The 26,453-nt window shown below is 39.5% G+C and overlaps 1 protein-coding gene across 1 annotated transcript; it reads right to left on the reverse strand.

Annotated features, from left to right (window-relative positions):
- Window positions 1–13,833: 13,833 nt before the first annotated feature.
- On the reverse strand, window positions 13,834–24,518 carry TTC32 (tetratricopeptide repeat domain 32). The gene is made up of 4 exons (XM_037813242.1): window positions 24,249–24,518; window positions 16,796–16,962; window positions 15,822–16,059; window positions 13,834–15,195 (listed from the first exon to the last, which is right to left on the reverse strand). Exons 1-3 carry the CDS (start codon window positions 24,398–24,400, stop codon window positions 15,932–15,934), a joined length of 447 nt encoding a protein of 148 aa, XP_037669170.1. The 5' UTR covers window positions 24,401–24,518; the 3' UTR covers window positions 13,834–15,195; window positions 15,822–15,931.
- Window positions 24,519–26,453: the final 1,935 nt, after the last annotated feature.

Genomic DNA, 26,453 nt, shown 5'->3' on the forward strand with positions numbered 1-26,453 from the left:
TCCTTCTAATATAAAAGCATATTTAACAGAATTTCACCCTAAAACACTAAAATACAATTTCTAAATAACAAAAAGTAAAAAGCCTTACTATAACAACTAAAACAAATGATTCATATCCTCCAAGTCCTATACTAGAAGTTTGTACTTCAAGACAAGCTAAGCAGTTAAAAAGCTGTAAATATTTTCAAAAAAGCCAAAAGATTATTTGTTACTGTTTCAAAATGCATTGACTAAAATGTTTTAAAATTTTTAGCATCATTCTAACAACTTTGATTTTGGTGGTAATATCATGTTGTATAGAAGGTATAAAGAATGTTTTTCTAACTAAGGGGAAAAGGAAAGTAGCTTTGTCCTAAATGACTGATTGTTTAAGAATGTGGGATGAAGCCTGGATGGATAGGAACGTGAGATAAAGCCCAAATGCATACAGAAAGTTGCAGAAGATTTGTAAAGTGGAAAATTTATTTCTGTAGTCAAGGTTGAAAAATAGATACCGAAAGCTATAAAAAGTTTGTGAAAAAAATTATTTCTGTGGTCAAAGTTAAAAAATGGTAAAAATTAGTAATAACACTGCTTAACAATAGAACCTCACAACTTAAAGAAAAAAAAAGTGGTTTTATAAAACCAAATAGCATTAAATATTTTAACCACCACCCAAAGCAGTAATTAATATTCAATGTTGTGGGTATGTGCCTAATAATTCACAAAATATAAACATTCCTCACTGTACTGCAAGCTTCTCACATTACTGTCTCCTGCTGTTCATATTAAGAAAAAAGTTTCCTTAAATTATTAAGATGTTATTTCTTAATAAAAGGTTGTAGAAGTGTTTTTCTGAGTAATCAGTGTAGGAAGCAAAAAGTCTGTTTTATCAAAATAACTTCTTGCACTTCATGTTAACTTCATTATGTCCTTGATTGCTTAAAAAATATTGTCTTCTCAGTTTTAAAAGCACTGTCTTTTCTTCAAACCTGACTACTTTTAACATTTTGCTTTCTCAAGGTCAAGCCCTAAAAGCTATCTCTTTATTCCCAACAGTTACAAAAATTTGTTTGTTCACTTTGAAAAAAATGAAGTGCTAAAAATGATTAAATTCATGTAATACATTGTAAGTTGCAGAAGAAATGTTTACACAATGTTATAGAAATTAAGAACTTCTAAACTTTTGGTTACTAATGTGCATAACATCAAACAATAATATAGTACTGCTAGTTATGATTTCAGTTATTTTTAAAGTGTTATCTGTCACAAAAACAGTGAAATTTCCTTGTAAGTTACACTGTTTTACTCGAATACTTTTCTAAAAGTGCTTGCAGTTAGCTATGTCAAAGCTTCATCTTCAACAACAACAAAGAAAAGCTTTTAAAAAAAGAGGAAGCAAGGCAAGTATATAAGTTATGTTCTAAATGTAAACAAAAATTAAATCTGCTTTAATTGAAGTGCTTGCATGTTTAAACCAAGCTCCTAGTACTGTGCCTGCAAGCTCTCTCCCCATTGGAGTTATCGGTAAAACCCATTTCTGTAGTCACTAAAACTATAAAAGTGTCAACCACATCACACGGACATGCTCCAGAAGTGAATGGACACATGCTGTTACTGAAAACACCTTTTACTACAAACACCTTTGCCTCTGCCTGCCAGAAAAGACTCAGTCACTTAAGCTTTTCACTGAATATTGCCTCTAGACTAGCTCTGCTGCATACCATCAGAGGGCACTGTAAAACAGCCCAGTGGAACCCTGGAGCCCACCGTCCTGCTTCCCAGAGGACCAACGATGCTTCGCTACAACCGTACAAAAAAGATACCTCCCAGAGCTGTAACCGCCAGTGTGATGTGGTTGAAACCTAAAAACATAATTAACACTAAGGCCTGTTCTTATGAGGGGACACCATGTATGGTATTGTAAACCTAATACCCAATGCAGCTCAGAAAAACTTGAGCATTCATTAGCATTCAGTGCTACACATATATACCAAATAAATATAACAATATCTCTTCAATATTACATCATATGCAAAATAATAATAATGTTAAAATTATAGTAAACTAAATGCATTTTCTAAGTGGTTAATGAATTTACCATGAAATAGAAAATAGCCCTTATTACCATAGTTTTTATTCTGCTTGTCATTTGTCTTGTTGTTGCCTATAACGTATCTGTAAGTTTATGTCTGGAGCATCTTCCAAATTAATATAAGAACCTATTCACCCTTGCTCAGCAAAAAGCAGTTACAAGAAAAACACCTCCGCCCACTTTCCCTTTTATAAAAGATGCTCACAAGATACCGTTTCTTAAAAATAAGAAAAGGTATCATAAAAAGGAGGGATTTAATTGCTGAGGAAGTCTGAGTAAGTAAGAAATATTCAATATAAACCTTTCTCTCAAATTTTCTTTCATTCTTTTCTATACAATATTCAATAAAACTTTCTCTCAAATTTTCTTCCATTCTTTTCTACACCTCTACAAGCTATTCTACTCCCCCTTACGGGGCCAATAACTATCCTTATATTAATTTTCCTTTTTGCTCCTTGCCTCTTATAATGTCTGATTAAATTTATCAATAGGTCAATAGCAGCCGTAACCAACCAGCAAAACTCCAAAAACATACTACTGTTGCAATGAAAATTTGAAAATCTGTTCCTGCCACAGAAACAGCCTCACTACCAGCCGGTTCCAGCAGAAGATATCCAAACATCAATCTAATAATGCTAGAACTTAGTTCAATGCAACTCTGCCCCAACTCCATCCACGCCCCGCCAGAAGTAGCTAAGAGAAGAGCGCGACGTCCCAATTCCCTACAAAGGTTGCTTCAAGCTAAGTTAAAGCATCAACCCAAAATTCAACCCAAACCCGTACCAATTTTTTTATTAAACATAAAAGGCAGGAATGTCAGATTCCAGAAAAAAGAGTCTAACATATAGAAGGAATGTCTGATCCAGGGGCCCTGCTGCTTATCTCATAGGTACCAGGTGCCCCATAAACTAAATGAAAGCTGTTCAAGGCTATTCCAGCCACAGTGGCGCCTCAAAAACAGGTAAGGCAAGGTAAGGTATGTCCATAAGATGAACAACCAGAAAGGCCTGTTCTCCCTAGATAGACGACACAGCTACATTTCAAAGAATAATAATGCTCAGAACCCTAGCAAGCAATCAGCCCAGAAATTGATAGGCACTCACCCAATCGAGGCACAGGACACGCTCAGCAGGCACCCCTCCCCCCCAACACCCTCCCATCCCAACATGGGTTTTTCCTTTAAGAAATGCTGCTCTCAGATAGAGAGCTGGGGCCATTATCTTTCTTTCTTCTTTTCTGCTGGCTCCCACCACCTACTTTCTTCCTCTAATAAACCTTAAACTCTCTACTTAAACCATGACTCGCTGCATTGTGTGGATTCCTGAATGACTCCGACCTACAGGGAGGGTGTGAGTCCAGCAGGTGTAGGGAAGTGGACACTGGCCACTGTCACGTGCTGGCCTAAGTGACAGAGGGAGGCCTGCCCCCCAGCCCCTCACCGTGCAGGCGCCTCACTCCTTCTGCCCCCCCATCCCACCCCCATTCAAGGCTGGTTCAATTCCACTAAGGCCACTGGCAGCCAGGCTCCCTGATGGAGACAGTTACTGTCCTGTGAATCCCACTGACAGCCCCCTCCTCTGCCTCCTTGCCGACTTGGGTGTTTTTTCACCTGGCTGGCTTGTACTGGTGTGCTGCCATGGCAGGCTGCACTGATTCCCACTCTCCTTGCCAATCTCAAGTCAGAGGAGCCTTGGTTCTCCAAGAGCTGAGTGTCTCAAAGGCACGCAGGCTGGTTCTGAATTTCTCGGCAGTAGCCAGAGGAAACCAGCTTATTCTGCACGGTGCTTCATCAGGGGCTCCTCTCCGCTCCTGAGGCAGGTGGGGTTGTGACCAAATAAAGAAGGAACAGCCTCTCCCTCCACACCCCTCTCTTAGAAATCTTTAGTTTATAGGTTTGTTCTAACAAAAAGTTCACCCTTTTATCAGCAGAGCTGCATATGTGAGTAAAAGAACATGAAGGCCTAGAATTTTACATGCACAAAAATTTTTTATTATCTTGGACATGGTTCTATGTAAGAACAGAGAAACCTCATTATGCTTAGACCCATAATATTTTTAAACCATATATGTGCTAATTTATAAAGCCACATTAAAAAGTCATAAAGACATATTAAAACATAAAGTCCCTGCTGAAGTTGATCCTGTCTTTTAGAGGGCTTTCTGCCTCTAAATTAAAACTTGGATAATGAGCTGTCTTAAATAAAATGAAAACTTATCTATCAATTTGGCACTATCCTCAACATCAGCTGAAAAATGAGGAGTCGAACATTTGCCCATCCCATCCCTGCCAGCCAGTGGTGGGTCTGCAAGCTCTAAGTTGCCAACACTCACTGGCCCCTGGCTCACGTTCTAGCTGCTGATGTGGCAGTGAGCAGAGCAGACACAGCCCCTGCCCGTGCAGCCTGCCTTCTGGTGGGGAGACAGGAAAGGTAAAGGGAGGTGCCAAGTGCGACAGGGGCCTGCAGTGTTAAATGGGGTGGTCACAGAAGGACCACGAGAAGCCGACATCCTAGCCAAGGCCCAACAGAGGGCCAGGAGGGTGGGCACCGCAAGGCAGGGGTCCCTCCGGTCGCCTTCGTGGGTGCTCTGCTGTGGGCTCTGACACCGAGGAGCCATCCCTCATGCTGGCCGCTGAGTTGGCATCTAGCGAGGGCAAACGCCTGGGGACCAGTGGGGAGCCCTGCTGGAACCTGGTGAGAAAGGGTGTCTGCAGACAGGGAGGTGAACATCGCTGTTCCAGACACGTCCTGAGGTTCAAACCTTGGTGTTTACTGATGAGTGGGTGGATGGGATTGGCGGAGCCCTGGGCTGGGCCCGGTGGGCTTCAGGCCAGGCTGTGGACGAGGATGGGGTAAGTTGAAACCAACTCTGGAGTCTTAAAAAGATCTATCTGAAGATTATTTCACAACACCTAAGCTTTTTAGATATCTTGAGATGAAATGTATGATAAAAAGTAGAGCTAGTGAATTAATGAATTTATAAATATCTTTTTGTTAATAGAAAAGCATCATCTTTGACAAAGAACTGCTAAGCCACCTCTGAGCAGTAGGCATCAGAACTTGTTTATGAGGTTGGCTGCAGAGGGACAGAAGAAAGGGGAGGGGAAGGGATGGATGCAGCTGTGTTGGTGTCTCCATTCTGATGTAACCAATGCACCTGCAGCATCTCTTGGCGGTACCACAGGAAGACATTGTTAAAATAATTCAATGGAAACATACCTTGCTATTATTTCAATATAGATCTAACAGTGAATTCTCTTAAATGCATTTATACTTATTGTAGTCTTGCTTTATGTCTCATTTTTAATTGAGCATTTAGGGAATGCAGCATTTGTAACTCTGCAAATATCCATAGAGGCCTGCTGCATTTTTGTCTTCTATGAAAGTTTTGTCCCCAAGAAAGGCAGGAATACATTTTTTTCCCGATTGAGTTGGTGTCATGTATTCTTGGTTATCCCAACACTCATGGCTTTGGGACTTTGAATTGGTAAATATTCATGAAAAAGCATGATACATTCTGTGTGATCTCAACCACATAAAAACGTATGCTCAGTTGTGTGTATACATACATAAAGGACCTAGCAGGATACGTCAAACTGCAAACTGCTTGTGATTCTGGATGACTTCTGTGTTCTTCCCTTCTTGTGCTTTTCAGTTTTCTATATTGCACAATTAACTTAAAAGTTTGAAAAAAAAATGTTATTTTAAAAACCTTCAAAAAAAGAGCTATCTGGTTAAGTGGAAATCATTATTCAGAGACATTCTTAATACATACTAGTCACAATTGCCTACTACAAACAGACACAGAGGGAGCGAGGACAGCTGTGCTCACACACACACACACACACACACACACACACACACACAGACTGTGACCAGCAGGGAGGCAAGAATGAGCCTTTTAACCCTTTGCTTCTAGCTGTTCTGGTTAAATCCGGTTACCTCTGGAGGGGAATGTGGAGGCGGAGGGAGAACTGCACTGCCTTAATTTCTGTTACCATATGCATGTATTAATTTTATAACCAAAAACTGGCAAGAGTTTTTAATAAGCTTTTTAAAAATTATGGGTCTAAACAGAATGAGGTAAATTTCTATGTTCCTACTTAGAAAAATGTCCAAGATAATAAAAAGTGTAAGAAACTGAATAATATGTGCAACATAATTCTCTATGTTTGTACGTAGAAGAAGCTCTGGAAGGACAGACACAACTGAACAGGGCTCACCCCTGGACAGTGAGGAGAGGAAGGGCTTTAAGGGGGAAACGTTCACTTTTTTACTTTTGTATTGTTTGCCTACTTTTGAAAGGCATGCATTTATAGTGTGTGGGGGGGCGGCCAAGGAGAAAAACCTTTTAAAAAAAAAAATTTAAGGTGAAAGCCTTTCTTATACTTTGCTTCAGCCAGAGCTCAATTAAGTTTCCTCACAATCCAAACGTGAATTGTTGAATGATTTAAAGAAATAGGCAACAGAAAAATAGGAACTTTTCAGTCCCTTCTGTCTTATTCCCGCAAAAAAATAAGTGACTATATAATGATGAACTCTATTTAAAAGGGGATTTTTCTGTTTTTTCATTAGAAGACATCAAAATATAAATTTTTAAAGTAAAACATTATTCTCATAAAAATACAGAATGAACACATGAAAAATGTTTATTTAACTTAATGAGGGAACCAGGATGGTAAAGGAGCATTTGAGGAACCAAGTATTTTCAGTTAATAAAGAAAGAATTTTGGAATAAATTGCTAGGTTAGATACAAAACTGGTTAATGTCTTACAGGGCAATAAAACTACAATCTTTGGGTCTATCTTTTCTATCACACAGAAATCATTTCCATCTCCTCTGGACAAAAATCTACAAGCTTTCTGTAGCCTCACAGAATCCAGCACCTAATCGAGCAAAACAAACAGGTAGTTAGCCAAGTCGTGAATCAAAGAAGGGCACAAGCGAGAAAATCAAATAGTCCTTGGCAGGTCTGTCGACAAGTGCTCCCGTACGAGGCGGTAAGGGTGCGCAATCCTCCTTTTGCCTTATTTCTTAATGTTAGATACTTTTCCTTAACGTATACAAATTCACATAATAGCAGCTGTGGCTTTCAATTTTCCAAATGTAGAGTTTGCTATTAAAATTTAATCTGCTTTTCACCATCTTTTGTGTCTGATTTCAATCAGGCAGGAAAAGGATCAACAGGCAATTCTAGAATTGCAATGATGCTCCATTATAAAAACTAAATGTATTCTAACATTTTTGATACTCCCCTTTGATGGGTACCAAAACATTTTGTTTTATGAGCAGTTTAAATTTAGGATCAGGACAAAAAAAAACAGAAATCCACATATCAACTCTGCTTTGAGTTAATGCTGGCAACAAAAAAATCAATTGATGCTAATTGGAGTTTCAAACATTTATGTGGATTTTGGACATAACTTTGGGCAAATTACTGAATTTCTGAGCTCAGCTTCCTCCTCTGTAAAAAAAAAAAAAATAAGACCCTCCCCACTGCACTGCTAAATGCCTGATTTTAGGCTAAGATTATTATACTTTTGTGCTCTTATTTTTCTGTTACATGCATGGTCACAGGTCATAATTTTTACTTTTTTGACTTTCTTTTAGGGTTCTTTTTTTATCACGTGTCTTTTGCTACATGGATGCATGCTTTTATCTTCTTACAGCATAAACTGTGTTTTTTAATCTTACCAATTCTTTTCTCTAAAAAAAGGTCTTTCTCATCCTTCTCTCCTTTTTGCAGAGTGAAATGGCATCTTGTGAAGTCACCTTCTAACAACACTAGATGTGAAATGTAGCAAATCTCTCACACACACACACACGTAACTTCTCCATCTTTGTTAATATGTGGTATTTCAGGCTGTCATTTAATTATTACCTATCTTTTGAGAAGAATTAACATTTGCATTTAGTTTTATAACCCAATTTCCAATAGTTTGGGCCTAATTTTAACTGGTTTCGGTCCCTGTTGCCAATGATTTCATTTAAATTTGATTCATCTCTTGCTTAACCAGGGTTCATCAGTACTGAACTAATATTTCTTGAGCACCTATATTAATAATAAAGATCCCTGCCTCGGGAAGCTTACAATCTAGCAGGGAGAGACAGACAGTAAACAACAGATATTTACAGATACAGACATACCTCGGAGATACTGCGTGCTCAGTTTCAGACTACCACAATAAAGCGAACATCACAATAAAACGAGTCGCATTAATTTTTTGGTTTCCTAGTGCATATAAGAGTTATGTTTGCACTATACTATAGTCTATTAAATGTGCAATAGCATTATATCTAAAAACCAATGTACATACCTTAATTTAAAAATACTTTATTGCTAAAATATTGCTAACCATCACCTCAGCCTGCAGCGGGCTGTGATCTCCTTGCTGGTGGAGGGTCCTGGCTCCGTGTGGATGGCTGCTGACCAACAGGGGTGGTCTTTGCTGCAGGCTGGGGTGGTTGTGGCAATTTCTTACAATAAGGCAATACTGAAGTTTGCCACATCAATCAGCTCTTCCTTTCACAAATTTCTCTGTAGTATGTGATGCTGTTTGACAGCATTTTACCCACAGTAGAACTTCTTTCAAAACTGGAGTCAATCCTCTCGAACCCTGCTGCTCCTTTATCGACTAAGTCAATGTAATATCCTAAATCCTTTGATGTCATTTCAACAATGTTCACAGCATCTTCACCAGGAGTAAATTCCATCTCAAGAAACCACTTTGTTTGCTCATCCATAAGAGGCAACACCTCATCTGTTCAAGTTTTATCAAGAGATTGTAGCTATTCAGTCACATTTTCAGGCTCCATTTCTAACTCTAGCTCTCTTGCTATTTCCACCACTTCTGCAGCTACTTCCTCCACTGAAGTCTTGAACCCCTCAAGTTATCGATGACGGTTGGAATCAACTTCTTCCAAACTCCTGATAATGTTGATATTTTTACCTCTCCCATGAATCACTAATGTCCTTAATAGCACCTAGAATGATGAATCCTCTCCAAAATGTTTTTGATTTACTTCACCAGATCCATCAGAGGAATCTATGGCATCTATAGCCTTAGACTTGAAGGTCAAAATGACTCCTTGATGTATGGGCTGCAGAATGGATGTTGGGTTAGCAGGCATGAAAACAACATTCATCTTATTGTGCATAACAGCTCTAGGTGACCAGGTGTATTATCAAGAAGCAGTATATTTTGAAAGGAATCTTTTTTTCTAAGAGGTAGGTCTCAACATTGGGCTTAAGGGTTGTAAACAGATGTGCTGTCATCCAGGCTTTGTTGTTCCATTTATAGAGCACAGGCTGAGTAGATTTAAAATAATTTTTAAGAGCCCTAAGATTTTTGGAATGGTAAATGAGCACTGGCTTCAACTTAAAATCAGGAGCTGCATTCGCCCCTAACAAGAGAGTTAGCCCGTCCCTCTGAAGCTCTTCATCATTTATCTCAGCTAGATCTTCTGGATGACTTGCATTTCTAATCAGCACTTGCTCTTTCACCTTGCACTTTTATGTAACGGAGACAGCTTCTTTCCTTAAACCTCATGAACCAACTGTGCTAGCTTCAAACTTTTCTTCTGCTGCTTCCTCACCTCTCTCAGCCTCCATAGAATTGAAGCAAGTTAGGGCCTTGCTCTGGATCAGGCTTTGGCATAAAGGAATATGGCTGGTTTGATCTTCTATCCAGACTTTCTCCATATCAGCAATAAAGCTGTTTCACTTTCTTTTCATTCATGTGTTCACTGGAGTAGCACTTTTAATTTCCTTCAAGAGCTTTTCGTTTGCACTCACAACTTGGCTAACTGCTGCAAGAGGCCTAGCTTTCGGCCTGCCTTGGCTTTCAGCATGCCTACCTCACAAAGGTTAATCATTTCTAGCTTTTAATTTAAAATGAGAGACACGCAACTCTTCCCTTCACTTGAACACTTAAAGGCCTAATTTTAGTACTGTTGTGTCTCAGAGTATAGGGAGGCCCGAGGAGAGGGGAAGAGATGGGGAACGGCTGATTGGTGGAGCAGTCAGAACACACACTTATGGATTAAGTTCAGTCTTATACAGGTGCAGTACATGAAGTCCCAAAACAATTACAATACTAACAGCAAAGATCACCGATTATAGAGCCACCATTACAGAAAAGTAATGCGAAAGTTTGAAATATTGTGAAAATTAATAAAATGAGACTCAAAGAGACAGGAAGTGAGCACGTGCTGCTGAGAAAATGGTGCTGACAGACTTGCTTGATGCAGGGTTGCCACAAACCTTCAATTTGTGAAAAAAAAATACAGTATCTGCAAAGTGCAACAAAGCAAGGCACAATAAAACAAGGTCTGCCTGTAAATCCTATACAGTAGATAGTCTGACAGTGGTGACTGAAATGAAAGCAGAGCAGGCCGCACTATTAAATCAGCTTAGGCATCATTTAATAAGGTGATAGCTGAGATAAATCTTCCTTTTTTTTTTTTTAAGAAGGGAATATTAGTATATTTTCTAAACCCTTACGCATTTGCAAACCTCCTTCTACTTCACAAGTGACAACTTGACTGAATAGTAGTAACCTTTTCCTTCCAAAGACTAAAGACATTCCACTACCTCCTGGCATTTAGCTTTACAGATCAGCCTGAGGCCAGTCTGATAGTTGTTCTTTGGTAGTTACCTGGGTTTTCTGTCTTTTATTTCCACTATATGCACATCAGGTATGTTTTTGATTGTTGCTTTTACTTCAATTCTGTGTTTTTACCTTAGGGACACTTCTTTCACCATTTTTATCTCACCCTTTCTTTGTCTCTCAGAACTTAAAATTATTCTCTGTATCACTCATTTGATTTTACGAAGTATAAATTTTACTTTTCACCTCTACCAATATGGGTGTTAATTCTGCCCTGCATTTCCCGTTTCCCTGGTGTCATTCCTTACCTCGCTCTCCTTCCCTTTCAGTCTCTCCCTGCTGTCTTCCTGTTTACTCTCTTATGGGTAGCTTGTATTAATTCTGGCAGTGCAATGCATTTTAAAATTCAGAATAGTTAGCCTTTTGGTTCTGGAACTACTTTCCAGATTTTGGCAATAGATAAGCAGTAAGCCCTCGTTTTAAGTGATTCTGTTTACTTTGTCTACAGGAGTGTTTTATTACGAAGCTAGGACAGACTATGTAAATGCCATTTTAAATCCTTCCCCATAATTTGTTATGCTTTAGAGAAATCTAGAATCTCACTTAAATTACACATTAGCTAATATAGCAACTGTTAGTTTTTCACTAGGCTCTTGAAAAGCTGTGCCACATTTTTGAGAACAATTAGTTGAGTTTGGTTTGAATAACCTGCTCACCTAAGGTTAAATAAATATCCTGAGAAGGGGTATTTCAGCATCATTATTTCAGGCAAAGACATATCCTCTGATTTACTGAACACAAGTTTCTAGTCTGAGAATATCACATTAAACAAATGTGAATAATGCTCCATATCTGGGTGAATCTGGAAGACGTCTGTGACCACCCCGTGGCCTGAGCAAAACAGGTCTGCAGATCTTTGGTGCACAGCAGTCTGCATGACTTAGGCAGCTAAATGTTTAACCTATTGTCTTTCTAAGCCTGTAAAGAGAAAAAGGGTAGACTGACCTTAAAATGTAACTTTATGCAAGCAAGCAGGAAGCCAGAGGCTCTCAGTCTCACAAAAAGAGCAAAATGTACTTGTTCAAGTGTTATTCTAGTCCTTCCTGCACCACACCTCCAGGTCAAAGTAACCTGTTCCTGCATCTATGCTCCCCCCACCCTTAAGAGGGGCTTTGTCTTAAACCCTTATAAAAGGCTTTCTGTCCTTTTTCCATCGCTCGGTCGTCTTCCCTGCAAACGCGATGCCTGCCCAGCCTGAGAGAGCCATCATGATCTCTCCACGACTTCTCACCCTGTAAGTACACCCTGAATAAAAGTTCATGTATCAAAAAATGCTCGTTGTCTTCTTTGGCCTTTGGGCTGGCATGGCCCTCTTGGGCTGCAACAACATCGTTTACAATTCTTCAATCTGTTGTGTGTGGGGCTATTATCATGTTTCAAAGCATTCTCACATTCAGCCTTCATTTGCTAAAGGTATTTTTCTGTGCTATAACCTCATTAGTAAGTGCAGTTTGCATGCAAGACCACGAGACCCAAAAAGCTTGAAAAATTGGTTTTAAAAAATGTAGAAACTCTGAAAATATAATAAAACAAACAAACATGGAATTGTATACTTCAAATGAGTGAACTGTATGGTATGTGAATTATATCTCAAAAAAGCTTTTTCATAAAACCGTGCAAAGGAAAAAATGAGTTTAGTATACCTCATGCTACTGCAGTTTATGTACAGTTTCAAATTGTTTACTACTAATAAACACACATTCTCATTGTTCAATTGTTGTATTTTTCTATCTTGAAAATTATTTGAGTAACTTGGGCTAGAATGGAATTCATAATTTTCCCATTTAAAGTTAATGGAAATATTTTTTCATTTAATGGCTTTTCATTTAGCAGAAAGGTTTGCAGGGACAAACTTAAGTTGTTAAGCAAGGGACAGGTTTCGTTATTTGAAACCAAGTTACATCTTTAAGGGGGTTAGTCCTGCCAGAGACAAGAGACCTTGAGGACAGTATCGGGATATGGACTGATGTGACTTGCCCTGAGTGGCTGGTTTGAAATATGTTGTCCACTGAGGAAGATTTAGGATCTGCAAAATGATAGAGAGGCAAGACTGTGTATAGCATTGGAAAGGCAGAGAGGCTGGTAAAAGAAGAAAAACCAAGAAAAATATGGAAAAATATGGAAAAGGGCAGAGATAATAACTAAAAGTTGACTTGGAAATTTACTTTGCTACTTCACCAGCTGGACCACAGTTTGCCACCTTAAAGTAAATCCACAGGCTTCATTCAGCTCTTGGTTTCAGTCATGCTTTACAGCTAGTATTAAAAGAGCAATTTTCTACATTCCAAAACAACTTAAATCCATTTCTTTACTTTGGGAAAGGCAAACTTTCCCAAACCACAATTCTTTCCTGCTTTGTTTTTGCAGAGAAAAAAATTCAATATAGTTTTTGTATTTTTTAAATAGAAAAAAAGGACTCAACAAGTATTGAAATGTGGAAAATATGAATAAAATGAACATAAAATAATAACCTTACCGCATACACCAAAGGGTACTATTTAGTCAGTTGGAAATTCAGAACCTGAATGTGTAGTGCCTAAAGTTTTGAAGAAAATAGATGAGAAAAATGTATTATTCTTTGGTTATTTCCAGTAAGTCAAGAGAGAAAAAAAGTGTCTCAGTCTCCATTCAGCAAGTGATGATTAGGAACTTTGGTCCTTTTATTTGTTTGTTTAATTTGGTAAGGACTGAAAAAACTTTGAATAATAAAATCCAATAAGCCAACTGAAATTTTTCAACTAGGCATTTTTCTTTTCCACATCACATCAGACTCCAGTCAAGAGTAAGGAAAAGAGAATGTGTGCCAAAAGAAAATCAAATGTTTAAGTATTACATTTTCTGAGTGAAACGGCTTTAAATTAAGCCCTCCCAAGGTCTAGGGACTTAGAGAAATGCTTTTTTTTTTTAAGTTTTCATAAGAAGGATTTTTCTACATTTTAATGCATCTTTATAAGTTCCTTTAAAGACATTTCCAACAAATGGAAAGATAAGTCATCTTGGAAAATGTGAATAGTTCTAGAAATATAGACTTTTAGTTTCCAGGCATTCACATTTAATTTCCTCTTAATATTCATACACCTGCAGCCCAAATTCTTCATGTATTATACCAGACGTTATTTATTAACTAAAAACAAGGCAATTACATTTTCTGCTTCATGAGATCTATTAAATTAAAACAAACAAACAAAAATGTTGGGGTTGATGATGGAGACTGCACCTGAGAGGCACAGAATTTCCTCAGTGCCTCCCTAGAGACGCTCGTTAACAAACCTTCCTTTCCCCGATCAGGGTCATTTCCACAACACAACGGTTTTTCCACAGCAGGAACAGGTTACTTTGGGAGATGTTGCGATACAGTTTGTATGCTCGAAATACAGTTTAATTACAATAAAAACAAAAAAAATATATAGATGGGACGTGGCAAGCATTGGCATTTTTCCCTTCAAGTTCTTCCCAATTTGTGGTAGTCCAATCATGAAGTCTGCTGGCAGCATCCAAATAAAACAGACTTGGTTAAAGCCTTGTATTTACGAAATGCTTTTCATCAGTGCACTCTGGTTCACCCCACCCCACCCCAATTTATCATGTAAAGTGCTCAGCTTAGCTAAGCATTCAGTAAAGGGCAACGATCATAGTTGTTTTCATCATCCAGAGACAGAGAACTAAGTTCAGTATTTAAATCTCAAACCCATCTTATCAATGATTTCTAAAGAAAATCAAGTGTAAGTGGAACACTTTCAAATTGCTCTCATGTAGGAAACGAACTTATTTTTAAGCCCAAATGTTATGTCTCTCTAGTTATAAGAAATATCTTTGTTCTCAAAGCAAATCTCATGGGGGGAAACTGGCAGGGAAACTATACTAGACTAAAAGAACTCAGAGAGACATAACAACAAAATGCAATGAGACTTATTTGGCTCTAGATCCTAAAATAAAAACCTACACAAAACATTTTGGGAGCGACTGCAAAAATTTGAACATGGGCTGGATTATTAATTTTATTAGATATCATAATGGTATTGTAGTTATAAAGGACAATGTCTTTATTTTTAGGAGATGCAAGCTGAAATATTTAGAGGTGAGGTACTGTTGTATCTACAACTTATTTTCAAATGGTTCAGCAAAAAAGAGTTCTATATTTAAATAAACAGAAGAAGGAAATGGGGCATGAAGTTAACTGGGGAATCAAAGTCAAGAGTTTAAAGGTGTTTATTCTGTTATTCTTTCAACTTTTCTGTGGATTCAAAATTTTTTAAATAAACTGGGAATAAAAAATTGCAAAAACATTTTACAGAAGAAGATGCTTCACATTCAAATATTATACTGTAATGACATTCAATTATATGTTGATATTACAGTTATACTTTATAGAAAGCATACCTATTTGACATATTTTCTCAACCTGAAACCACCTTATATATACTATGCAACTTTCAGTGCTAATGCATCCATTTCTTTTTTTTTTTTTTTTTTTTTTTTTTTTTTAATCATCATTTTATTGAGATATATTCACATACCACGCAGTCATACAAAACAAATTGTACTTTCGATTGTTTACAGTACCATTACATAGTTGTACATTCATCACCTAAATCAATCCCTGACACCTTCATTAGCACACACACAAAAATAACAAGAATAATAATTAGAGTGAAAAAGAGCAATTGAAGTAAAAAAGAACACTAGGTACCTTTGTCTGTTTGTTTGCTTCCCCTACTTTTCTACACATCGATCCATAAACTAGACAAAGTGGAGTTTGGTCCTTATGGCATTCCCAATCCCACTGTCACCCCTCATAAGCTACATTTTTATACAACTGTCTTCGAGATTCATGGGTTCTGGGTTGTAGTTTAATAGTTTCAGGTATCCACCACCAGCTACCCCAATTCTTTAGAACCTAAAAAAGGTTGTCTAAAGTGTGCGTAAGAGTGCCCACCAGAGTGATCTCTCGGCTCGTTTTGGAATCTCTCTGCCACTGAAGCTTATTTCATTTCCTTTCACATCCCCCTTTTGGTCAAGAAGATGTTCTCCATCCCACGATGCCGGGTCTACATTCCTCCCCGGGAGTCTGCATCCATTTCTTTATCTTAAATATAAATCAAAATAGTTCAATACCTATTTTAAATTAGAAACAATTAGATGCCAGGTATAAGGATTATGAGTTATTATTTCAATTAAGTTAAAATGTTCAATAATTTCTTCTTTGTTTTGCTTCTTTGTCTAAAATAGTCTGTTTTAAGCTCAATGTAGCATCTTGAAATCCAGGATTTAAATCTAATACCTTCTTGAAATCTTCCAAAGCCTCATCAAAATATCCTGTACCAAAACCAAAAAAACAGAAAAGAGAACAATTTGAGTATTTCTATATATTATTCATAACAAAGCTTGAATATACACACACTTTCACTTTTAAATTTACTGAGCTTTCAATATCACTGCTAGTGAAGAAATTTCTTCTTCTCTTAATAATGATACAGAGATGTGTATAACAAAGTAATTTAGTGTGCCCTTATAGAATAATATACCTGAAATCAGTAATGGGTTTATTTATTGAGGTTTAACACATATGTAGCATAAATCATCATAAAATATGAAAAATTATATCACTCATTTTACATAACTGCAGTAAAATTGAGAAGTATGAAGCTAAATTTCTTCTCAACACTTTAAGTTAGAAACAGCACCTAAAGTCCCTTTAATTCAAGGATCTAAAACCCCTTCACTTTATACTCTCACGTGTTTTCAAAGATTTTAACTCAGAAAAGTTTCACAGCATTACCCTCGTTTCTCAGTTGAGAACACACAGACATGACATAACGGGGTCACCCTCACACCAGCACCAGGCCCAACTCCCTCCCTGGAGCTCTGCTGTGGTCTATAATGCCTATGGAAACCCCAAAAGAGGCGCCGGTAGCTTCCTTCGTTCCCAGCTCTATGCCTAAAACTCACATAACTTTAGGACTTGATGATTAGCACAGTAGTATTATAACATTTGAGAAAACTGAAGTAATATAATCAATGACAAAGAAAAAAAAAAAAAAAAGAGTCTTACCCAGCCTATACAGTATCAACCCTCTATTGTAATATGGAACTTCAAAATTGGGTTGGACTTCTATGGCAGATGTGTAGTCATCCATGGCTTCGTAAAAATCAACCCTGAAGTACTTGATTTGCCCCCTGTTGTTATATGCAGTAGCCAAATCCTCAGGGCTGTATTTGCTTTAAACAAAAAGTTCACATTAAAAACACTAGATTGCCAAATTCGTTTCCACTTTCATTCTCCTTTAGGAATTATCAAACTTCACAGCCTATAGTATGCAAGCTGAAGAAACAAAGCCCAGAAGCAGAATCAAATCTTGTTTAATCACACTATCTATTTTTGCAGGGTTATAGCACTAGTGTCAATCTGTAAAGATCTTTAGTTTTACAGTGTGGTCAAAGTCTCACTCATTGCCAGCTTGTTCTGCCAATTATAGTATCAAAATGACTGTTCATTTTCTAAGCACATGCCAGCAGGGCAAAGATGGATCAGATACGTGACGAGTAACAAGGGAAAACCAGCCTAATGTTCAAGTTTGCTAAGGACATGCCACAAAGTGAAATCACTTTTATTCTCAAACTTTTAAGTGATTTTCAAACAATGAGATTTGAAATCAGTTTCCACCAATAAAGAAATACAAGTTAACTCCAGGGAGTGCTCCCTGGGGATGGAGCTGCCTCCTCCATCTGAGCCGGGATCCTCGGGAACACCAGGTTGCCTTCTGCTAGCAGGGTGGATCCTCTAGCCCCTGGGACACTGTGCAGAATCAGCTCTACATCTGAGGAGCTCTAGAGGCCGTCCGAGGAGCTGCACTTGAGCAGACTCTCCCAGGAGAGAGAGAACCCCCAGGCAGCTCCACGCAGGCTGCCCTGTACCTTTCTCTGCACAGGACAAACCATGTACACAGAAGAACATTCTAAGTTCTGCTCTGCAGCAGAGCCAATTCAGGTTTTCCTTTTTTCCCAGAGTCTCAAATATGAATCAAACCAGAGAAAGTAGAAGTTAAGCTCAACTGTCATTTCTTTGTTACACTCCATAGTGTTCAGAAAATATTTGTCACCATGGCCAAGTGTTATTAAAACTTTCTTCCGATAAGTCATCAAGATGGCACTGACTGTCCCCGAGAGACAGTTAAATAAAAGGGCAGATTCAACTCTATTGGAACTCTGGAGAACAATCAAGCCTGGACAACAATTCAACGGGTGATGAGTCAGGGGTAAAAAACACCCCAAAATGATAAGAGAGCTCGGATCCACACAGTTTATGCAACTCTCTGCAGAAGCTCCCTGGTGAGGCACCTTTTCCACGATCCCTGACCACAGATCCACCCACAGTGGCTGTCTGGAAGCCCACGGGCTGACAGGGATCCGAGGCCTCGCAGACCTGTGGTGGCACTTCAGGTCTGCACGTGTACATTCAAAGTGGCTCCCCAAAGCCAAAGGGTCCGCAGAGGGACTTTGGCAAGCTGTGTGCACTCCAAGCCCAGCCCAGGTCCTTAGGGTCTAACTGCTGGTGCACCTAAACAAAAATACAGGGTGTCTGTTCACTGACCCCCATCTGGGTCTGGGAAGGACAGACGCGAGGCCTGAGGCAGGACCCCCTAACCCAGAAGTTCCTGGAGGCAGAAAAGCTGTGCCAAATAGGGGAGTGGAGCCACTAAACAGCAGTGTGGACCCAGGGCTGAAAGCTGGAGTGAAAGGGCCGTCCAGAGCTCATGAGTAGAGTGAGCCAACCACAGCCACTGGGGAAGAAGAAAACTGTATAAAAACAAAGAGAACAGACTAGGACTCCCAGAGGAACAGGGAAAGGAAATTTTCTCCTGGATGGGGAAATAGGTACAGATAGAAGGGAAACCTTGAAAGTCACTGCAAATGCCCAGGACAAGATCCAGGCTCAGAGAAACCTGAGAAAAGCCAAACTGTTAACCAAGGACTGTTCTAAAAGTTCGGCATAAACTGTGCAAAGGGTTGAAGAAGAGCCTTGCCATCCAGCCAATCTACACTAAAACCTCAGGCAAGAGGAGTAAACTAACGTTCAGTTAGCACATCAAAGTAATCAAATATCCAGGCGAACACAAAAGATTTCAAGTTATACAAAGAAACAGGGAGACATGGTTCACTTAAGAGAACAAATTAAAACAACAGAGGAAACACAGACATTGGAACAACTAATTAAAGAAGTTCAATCAAATCTCTTAATACCAATGAGCTAAAGGAAAACATGGTCACAGAACTAAAGAAAATCAAGAAGACGATTGAAAGAGGAATTAGAAAATGTTTAATGGAGATTCAAAATATACTACAGGCATTCAACAGCATATTTGAACATGCAGAAGAAAGAATCAGTGAGTTAGAAGACAGACTGATGAAAATCACACAGTCAGAAGAGCAGATAAAGAATGAAAAAAGTGAGCAGAGCCTTAGGAACCTGTGAGATGACAGTAAGCATACCAATACACGCATTGTAGGAGTCCCAGAAAAAGAAAAGGAAAAAGAAGCAGATAGAATATTTGAAGAAATAGTGGCCAAAAGTGTCCTAAAATTGATAAAAGACAAGAATATACACATTCAAGAAGCCCGACAAACTCCGAAATAGACCTTTCCTAAGACATATCATAATCAAAATGTCAAATGCCAAAGATAGAGAATTCTGAAAGCAGGAAGAGAGAAGCAATTTGTCTTGTACAAGGGATCCTCAATAGGATTAAATCCTGATTTTCATCATAAACGATGGAGGAGTAAATCTTAGTATGTAACTCTATTCTGCACTTCCTGTAAAATTTAGAATACAATTGAATGAGAAATAATATTTCCATCTTAAGGACATGCAAAATGTAGAGAAGTAATGTCTGACAAAAACAACATAAAGTGGGGAAACAGAGGCGTATAGGAGCAGAGGCTGTGTATGCTACCAAAGTAAAGTTGGTATCATTTCAAATTAGTAGATTATAGATTTAGGTTGTTTAATACAAACTCCATTGGGAACCACAAAAAAAAAATTTTTTTTTAAACATATAGATACGAAAATGAGAAAGACATCAACCTGTTACATCACAAAACATCAACTATACACAATGAAGAGGGACAAAAAAGATAGGAAGTTAAAGAAACAAAGGACAAAAAGGCTGAAGGAAGTCCTGCCTTAGCAGTAATTACATTCAATGTAAATGGATTAATCTTTTCAATCAAAATACACAGATTGGGAACCTGAATAAAAAACTTCAACCAATTATATGTTGCTTACAAGAGAGTCGCCCTTAGACCCAAAGACACAAATAGGTTGAAAGTGAAAGAATGGGAAAAAATATTCCATGCAAACAGTAACCAAAAGAGAGCTGGGATAGCTTTACTAATATTAGATAAAACAGACTTTGAGTCAAAAGCTACTATAAGAGATAAAGAACACTACAATATTAATAAAAGGGCCAATCCACCAAAAAGATACAATGATTACAAACCAATATGAACCTATTCACAGAGCCCCAACATACATGAGGCAAACACTGAGAAAACTGAAGGGAGAAACAGACATTGCTACCATAATAGTTCAAGACTTCAATATACCACTTTCTTCAATAGATGAGACCACCGAGTCAGAAGATCAACAAAGAAACAGAGAACTTGAACAATACCATAAATGAATTCAACCTAACAGACAGAGTACTGCACCCAATAATAGCAGAAAACACATTCTTCTCAAGTGCACATGGATCATTCTCTAAGACAGACCACATGTTACATCACAAAACAAGTCTCAATAAATTTTAAAAGATTGAAATTATACAAAGCATCTTCTCCAACCACAGTGGAAAGAAGCCAGAAATCAATAACAGAAGGAAAACTGGAAAATTCACAAAGATGCATGTTGGGAATTGAATCATGTCCCCCGAAACAGACATATTCAGGAACCAACCCCTGGTCCTGTAGGTGTAAACCAATATGTAAATAGGACCTTTGAAGATGTTATTAGTTAAGGTGTGGGTCTTAATCCAATAAGACTGAAGTCCTTAAGCAAAGGAAATTGGGCAAGAAAGGAGAAACCACAGGAAGCAGCCAGAAGCTGCAAGTCAATGGAACCTGGAAGAGAAAGGAGAAGGCACATGCATGGCCACATGACAGAAAAGCCAAGGGACCCCAAAGATTGCCAGCTGGCCAGAAGCTACTATTCCAGGAGGGAGCAAGCCTTCTAGCCTCTGAAACTGTGAGCCAATAAATTCCCATTGTTTAAGCCAACCCATTGTACAGTATTTGTTTTAGCAACTAAGAAACTGAAACAATGTGGAAGTTAGAACAACACACTCTTAAACAATCAATGGGTCAAAGAAGAAATCACAGGGAGATACCTTGAGACAAATGAATATGAAAACAAAACATGAAAACTTATGGGATGCAGAGAAGACAGAGCTCAGAGGAAAACTTACAGCTATGAATGCCTATAATTATAAAAATTATAAAAAGAAAGATATCGAATCACAGAAAGAAAGCCAGAGGGAATAATCTTCTGGAGGAACTAGAAAAAGAAGAGGAAATTAAATCTAAAGTAAGAAGGAAAGAAATAATAAACATTAGAGTGGAGATAAATGAACAGAAAATAGAAAAACTAGAGAGAATCAATGAAACCAAAAGTTGCTTCTTTGAAAAGATCAACAGAATTTACAAACCTTTAGCTAGACTAACGAGAGAGAGAGAGAAACACAACTAAAATCCAAAATGAAAGGGAGATCACATTACAACTGATCTTACAGAAATTTAAAGGATTATAACAGAAAACTACAAATAACTGTATACTAACAAATTAGATAACGTAACCTAGAGGAAATGAACAAATTCCAAGAAACACACAATTCACCTAAACAGACTCAAGTAGCAACAGAAGTTCTCAAAAGATCTATAACAAGTAAAGAGACTGAATCAGTAATCAAAACTACACACCCCAGAGAAACATGTTCTTAAACTTAATCTATTCCTGTGGGCGTGAACTCTTGTAATTAGGATATTTTAATGTTACTTCACAGTTAAGGTTTGGCCAAACAGAATCAGAGTGGATCTTAATCCTATTACTGAAGGCTCTATAGGGAAGGTCACAGAAAGAAAGCCAGAGGGAACAACCAGAAGCTGAACATCAACGGAGCCTGGAACAGACAGGAGAAACTAGAAGAGGTCACCATGTGCGCTGTCAGACAACAGAAAAGCCAAGGACCAAGGATCACAAAGGATTCTGGCAGCCAACTCCAGAATGCTAGTCTTCTGGGAGAAAGCACTGCCTTGATGATGCCTTGATTTTGGACATCTGGCCTCAAAATCGTGAGCCAGTAAGTTCCCATTGTTCAAGCCAACCCATGGCATGGTAACAGGTTTAGCAGCCAGGAAACTAAAATACCACATGATCTGTAAATCCCACTTCTTGGCATATACTCAAAAGAACTGGAAGCTGGGACTTGAACAGGTATTTGTACACTACTGTTTACAGCAGCATTATTCACAAGAGCCAAAAGGTGGAAGTAACCCATATATCCATTGATGGAGATGGAATATTATTCAGCTGCTTAAAAAAGAATGAAATTCTAATGCATGCTACGACTTGGATGAACCTTGGGGAGATCGTGTTGAGTGAAATAAACCAGACACAAAGAGGCAAATATTATACCATATTACTCATATGAAATATCTAGAAGTAAATTTCATACGTCATAGAGAGAGAGGGTGGTTTATAAGTTATGAGGGGAGGGGGAGTTTTAGCTTATTTGATGAGTAGTTTCCATTTGAAATGATGAAAAAGGAGGGGTAATGGATGTTGGTGATGGAAGCAAACTATTGTGAATATAATTAATACTGAATTATACATACACTTGAATGTGGTTAAAAGGGGAATTTTTGTGCTTTATATTGGTTATTACATTAAAGTTTAATAAAAAAAAAAAAAACTACTTCTGCCAACACCTTGATTCTTGAGATGTACAACAGGAACTGCAACTACTGCTGCCACAGGAAGGTACCCACAGACCAGAAGTCCCCCTCAGTCCAAGTTTGCTAACCGTGGAGAAGAACCACTGCAACTTTAGAAAACTTCTGCTCTGTGAGCCATGACTGAGACAGCCTGGGGTCCACAAGACTTCTGGGTGCCACTGGCACCACTGTTAAGACCTAAGAACCGGAGTGCACACTCCCTCCAGCCCTCTCTGTCATAATCCTGGTGGAACTGAATGCATGCAGCCTCCAGATTCCAATAAAGGTCAGGTCCCTTATGTTTACATAAGCCTCACAAAAAAAAAAAAAGCTGCAATCCTGTCCAGGAAAAATTAAATCATTGAAGGGAGAGGAGGGTGACAGTGGAAGCAGCTCAGAACTGTCAAGATGTTCAACCCCTCTCTCAATTCCTTCTTTTCTCATCCTGAACCACTCCACACCCATCAACAAGCACAACAAAGGCAAAACCTGGAGTAGGAACAAATGCTACAACATCAAGCACAAACTCAAACGCTTTAGGCCCAAGAAGGTGTTAGCAGGTGAGGCTGCTAACATCACAGAAAGAGATAACCAGACACTGAGTGCTTTCTGGTGGAAGTAAACAACCCTACCTATAAAACATGCTTACCATAACATTGAATTTGACTCTGATCAACCTCGAAATTCAACTACCAATTCACAAGCAATATAAGAGACAAAGAATCATATTCAATGACATCAGTGGGATGCATTCAGCAAATCCAACAATGAGAAACTCTCAGGACACACGACTTGGTTTCTTCAACAAACTGCAAGGAAAAAAAAAAAGGAGTCTTATATATTAAGAAACCTGATACACATCCTGATTTGAACCAACTACTAAAAACAAGACAAAAAAGTTTAAAAAAGAAAAAAAAAGTTTCTTTACTGATCGATCAGGAAAGTTCCACCACTGACTGGATATTTGATATCAAAGAAGTACACGCTAACGACGATAACGGGGTTATGTCATTTTAAGAGTCCTTAATATTTATAAGTGCATTCTGAAACATTCAGGGAAGTCTGGTTATGAGTACGGTGTCTGGGTAAACCGATAACAGAAGGTTGCTCAGCTGTGACTGGGGCCGCGGTACTGCGTTCTCGCCCGGCACTACCCAGCCGGACCACCTCTCCCTCCCCGGGTCTCGAAGGTCCCGCTTGTTAACACGACGGAGGGAAAGTGCTGTCGGCTCTAACAGTCGCTGGGCCAGCGAGTGGGTGCCGGGGAAGGGGTCGCCCCGGCTGTCCCAGGCCAGCGCCCCGCACCAGAGACGCGCTCGGCCTGCGCTCCTGGGTGCTCCCCGCACCGCCATCCCCGCAGCGGCTTCTCAGAGGTGGACGCCCTCTCGCGCTCCCTGTGCCGCCCTCGCCTTGGACTCGGCCAAGCCGAAAGACCCACCCGAGCCTGGGTGGCCGAGGGCCCCCAGGCCGCCCCCCACCCCGGGGCGGAACCGGCGGCTGCCGCTTCTCGCGATAGTTACCCGCCGTGACTCGCTCCTACGGAGGCTGTGCGGTCGCGCTCGCAAAGGTACGCGGCGTACAGTCTCTCGGCCTCCGCGTAGTCGCCCGTCTGGAAGTGAGCGTGGGCGAGCGTCAGGGTTGCGCGGCCGTCCTGCTCCGGCTGCGCTTCCATAGCGGTCCGAGGCCTGGCGGGCGGCGGGCACTGGGGCTTGGTATCTCAGACGCTGCGCTACGGAACGACTTGTGCAACTTCACATTTAGCTTGAGCGCAAAACGACGGCATCTCGCCAAGCGGAAGTTTGTGCTTTCCGAGGACCCGTCGTCTCGCGAGATAAACGGCCGGGAGCTGAGCGCGCGCTCGGGCGGGCGGTTAGAAAGAGGGGTCTCGTTGTTGCCATTAGTCGCGCTCGCCTTGTTGCTAGGGAAGCTGCAGACCGACGGTCCCAAACTGCCTTTCATGGCCATTGTGTTACGAGGAGCTCGCCCTGTGTTGCAGCGGAGTGGGGAGCGGGAGAAGCCGTGGGTTGTTCTGTGAACCGACTTCCTGTCGGTTCCAGTGTCCACCCTCAGCACAGCGCCCGGTTAGAATTTCCGAGTGGACGGAGGCTACCCTGGGAGAGTGTTTCCGAGTCCCATGAGCTTTGCTGTTCCTAGCTCTGCGTCCGAATCCAAATCCTATTAATTTGCTCCAAGACCCTGGATGACAAATTTCTCAACCTTTTTGAACCTCTGGAATTAAGGATTAATTAAAGAGTTCTTTGGGTAAACGGTCTGTCTTCCCTGGCTGTTTATGATATCCTACAAGTCAGTAACAAAAAGCTAAATAGAAAATGCCCATGTGTTTGAGAATTAAACTCACTTCTAAATAATCTGCAAGTCGAAGAAATCAAAATAGAAACTAGGAAATATTTTGAACTATAAAGTATCAAATATCAAAACTTTTGAAAATATATCAAAACTCGTGGGATGTAGCTCAAGCATCCTTAGTACTGAATGTACAGCTTTAAAATAATATATTAGAAAATAAGTGGCTATAAATTACTAAGTATATCTTAAAAGTTGGAAAAAGGAACAGGAAGGGGAAGGAAGGAAATCATAAAGGCAAAAGCAGAAATTAATGATATTTCAAAAAGAATACAATGAATCAACAAGGAAAAATTAATATACTGTAAGAAACTTCTGGAGAACCTGATCAAGGAAAAAGAGGAGGGCATAATTCACCAATAACAAGAAAGAAAGGAAGTGTAACTACAGATGCTGCAGACACAAAATAACAAGAGTATATTATGGACATGCCAAAATATTTCATAATTTAGACATAGGCAAGTTCCTTGAAAACTTACTAAAACTGATTCAAGTAGAAATAGAATATGCAAATATTGCTTCTGCTTAGGATGTAGAAAAATACATGAGAACATCAAGAAAGCACCAAGAAAAGTTGAAAAGTCTATAAAATTATAACTTTTCTTGAGCCCATCAGAGAGCTGAATTCCCAAGGTAACCAGCTGAACTGAACTCTCAAGGGTGACAAACCCCTCTAAGGAGACGGGAAACGTGAAATGTTTCACTTTGACGGACCGGAGGAGGTAGAAGTGGTCACTATAAAACCAGGTAAAAAAGAAAATAACTAAAATTTCTATGGTATCTTAAAGGCTGAGTGTCAGTAGAATAACTGGGAGCCCCATAATGAATAGGAGTCTGCACTCACAAGCTTCTTTCCACGGACTCGGTGAGGTGCTTATGAGAAAGATCAGGGGTCGGGCAGGAGACTACAGGGAACTGCTCTTAGTGGTGCACACACAAAACTCTGCCCACATCCTTGGGCTCTTCTCTCATATGAAGCAAATGCCTCAGACTGCTGGGGGAAGAGGTAAGAAACTTCCCTGCTGCCAGGGCACAGGCAAAAAGACCCACTGCTTTGGGGGAGGGGTAGAAGCAAAAGCCTGCCTGTGGGGGTGGGAGTTAGGAAACCGTCCTGCACCAAGGACCAAGTAAAGGTCCTGTGCTTCTGTGAGGACAGGTGAAAACAAAAGCTGTCTGCCCTTGGGGGACTGTCAAGAAACTCTCTCAGGCTGGATCTTGCACTGACACAAAACAGAAACTACCACTGGAGGAGTTTCTCCCACAAATACGCTGTAGAGATTGGCTGCTGCAGTAGAAGTGGCATTAATGCTGAAAAAGCTGCACACCCAAGGCCTAGATACACAGGGCGTGCCCAAGACAGG

The sequence above is a fragment of the Choloepus didactylus genome, chromosome 20 (genome assembly GCF_015220235.1).
Source record: "Choloepus didactylus isolate mChoDid1 chromosome 20, mChoDid1.pri, whole genome shotgun sequence".
NCBI classification, from domain to species: Eukaryota; Metazoa; Chordata; class Mammalia; order Pilosa; family Megalonychidae; genus Choloepus; species Choloepus didactylus.

Bases quoted from the DNA above. Each gene is read 5' to 3' on its own strand.
- TTC32 (XM_037813242.1), bottom strand. From the start codon at position 24,400: ATGGAAGCGCAGCCGGAGCAGGACGGCCGCGCAACCCTGACGCTCGCC. The intron at 16,963-24,248 runs GTAACTATCGCG...TTTTGTTTAAAG, and splicing joins GTAGGAGCGAGTCACGGCGG to CAAATACAGCCCTGAGGATT. The intron at 16,060-16,795 runs GTAAGACTCTTT...GTTTTGGTACAG, and splicing joins GTTGATACTGTATAGGCTGG to GATATTTTGATGAGGCTTTG.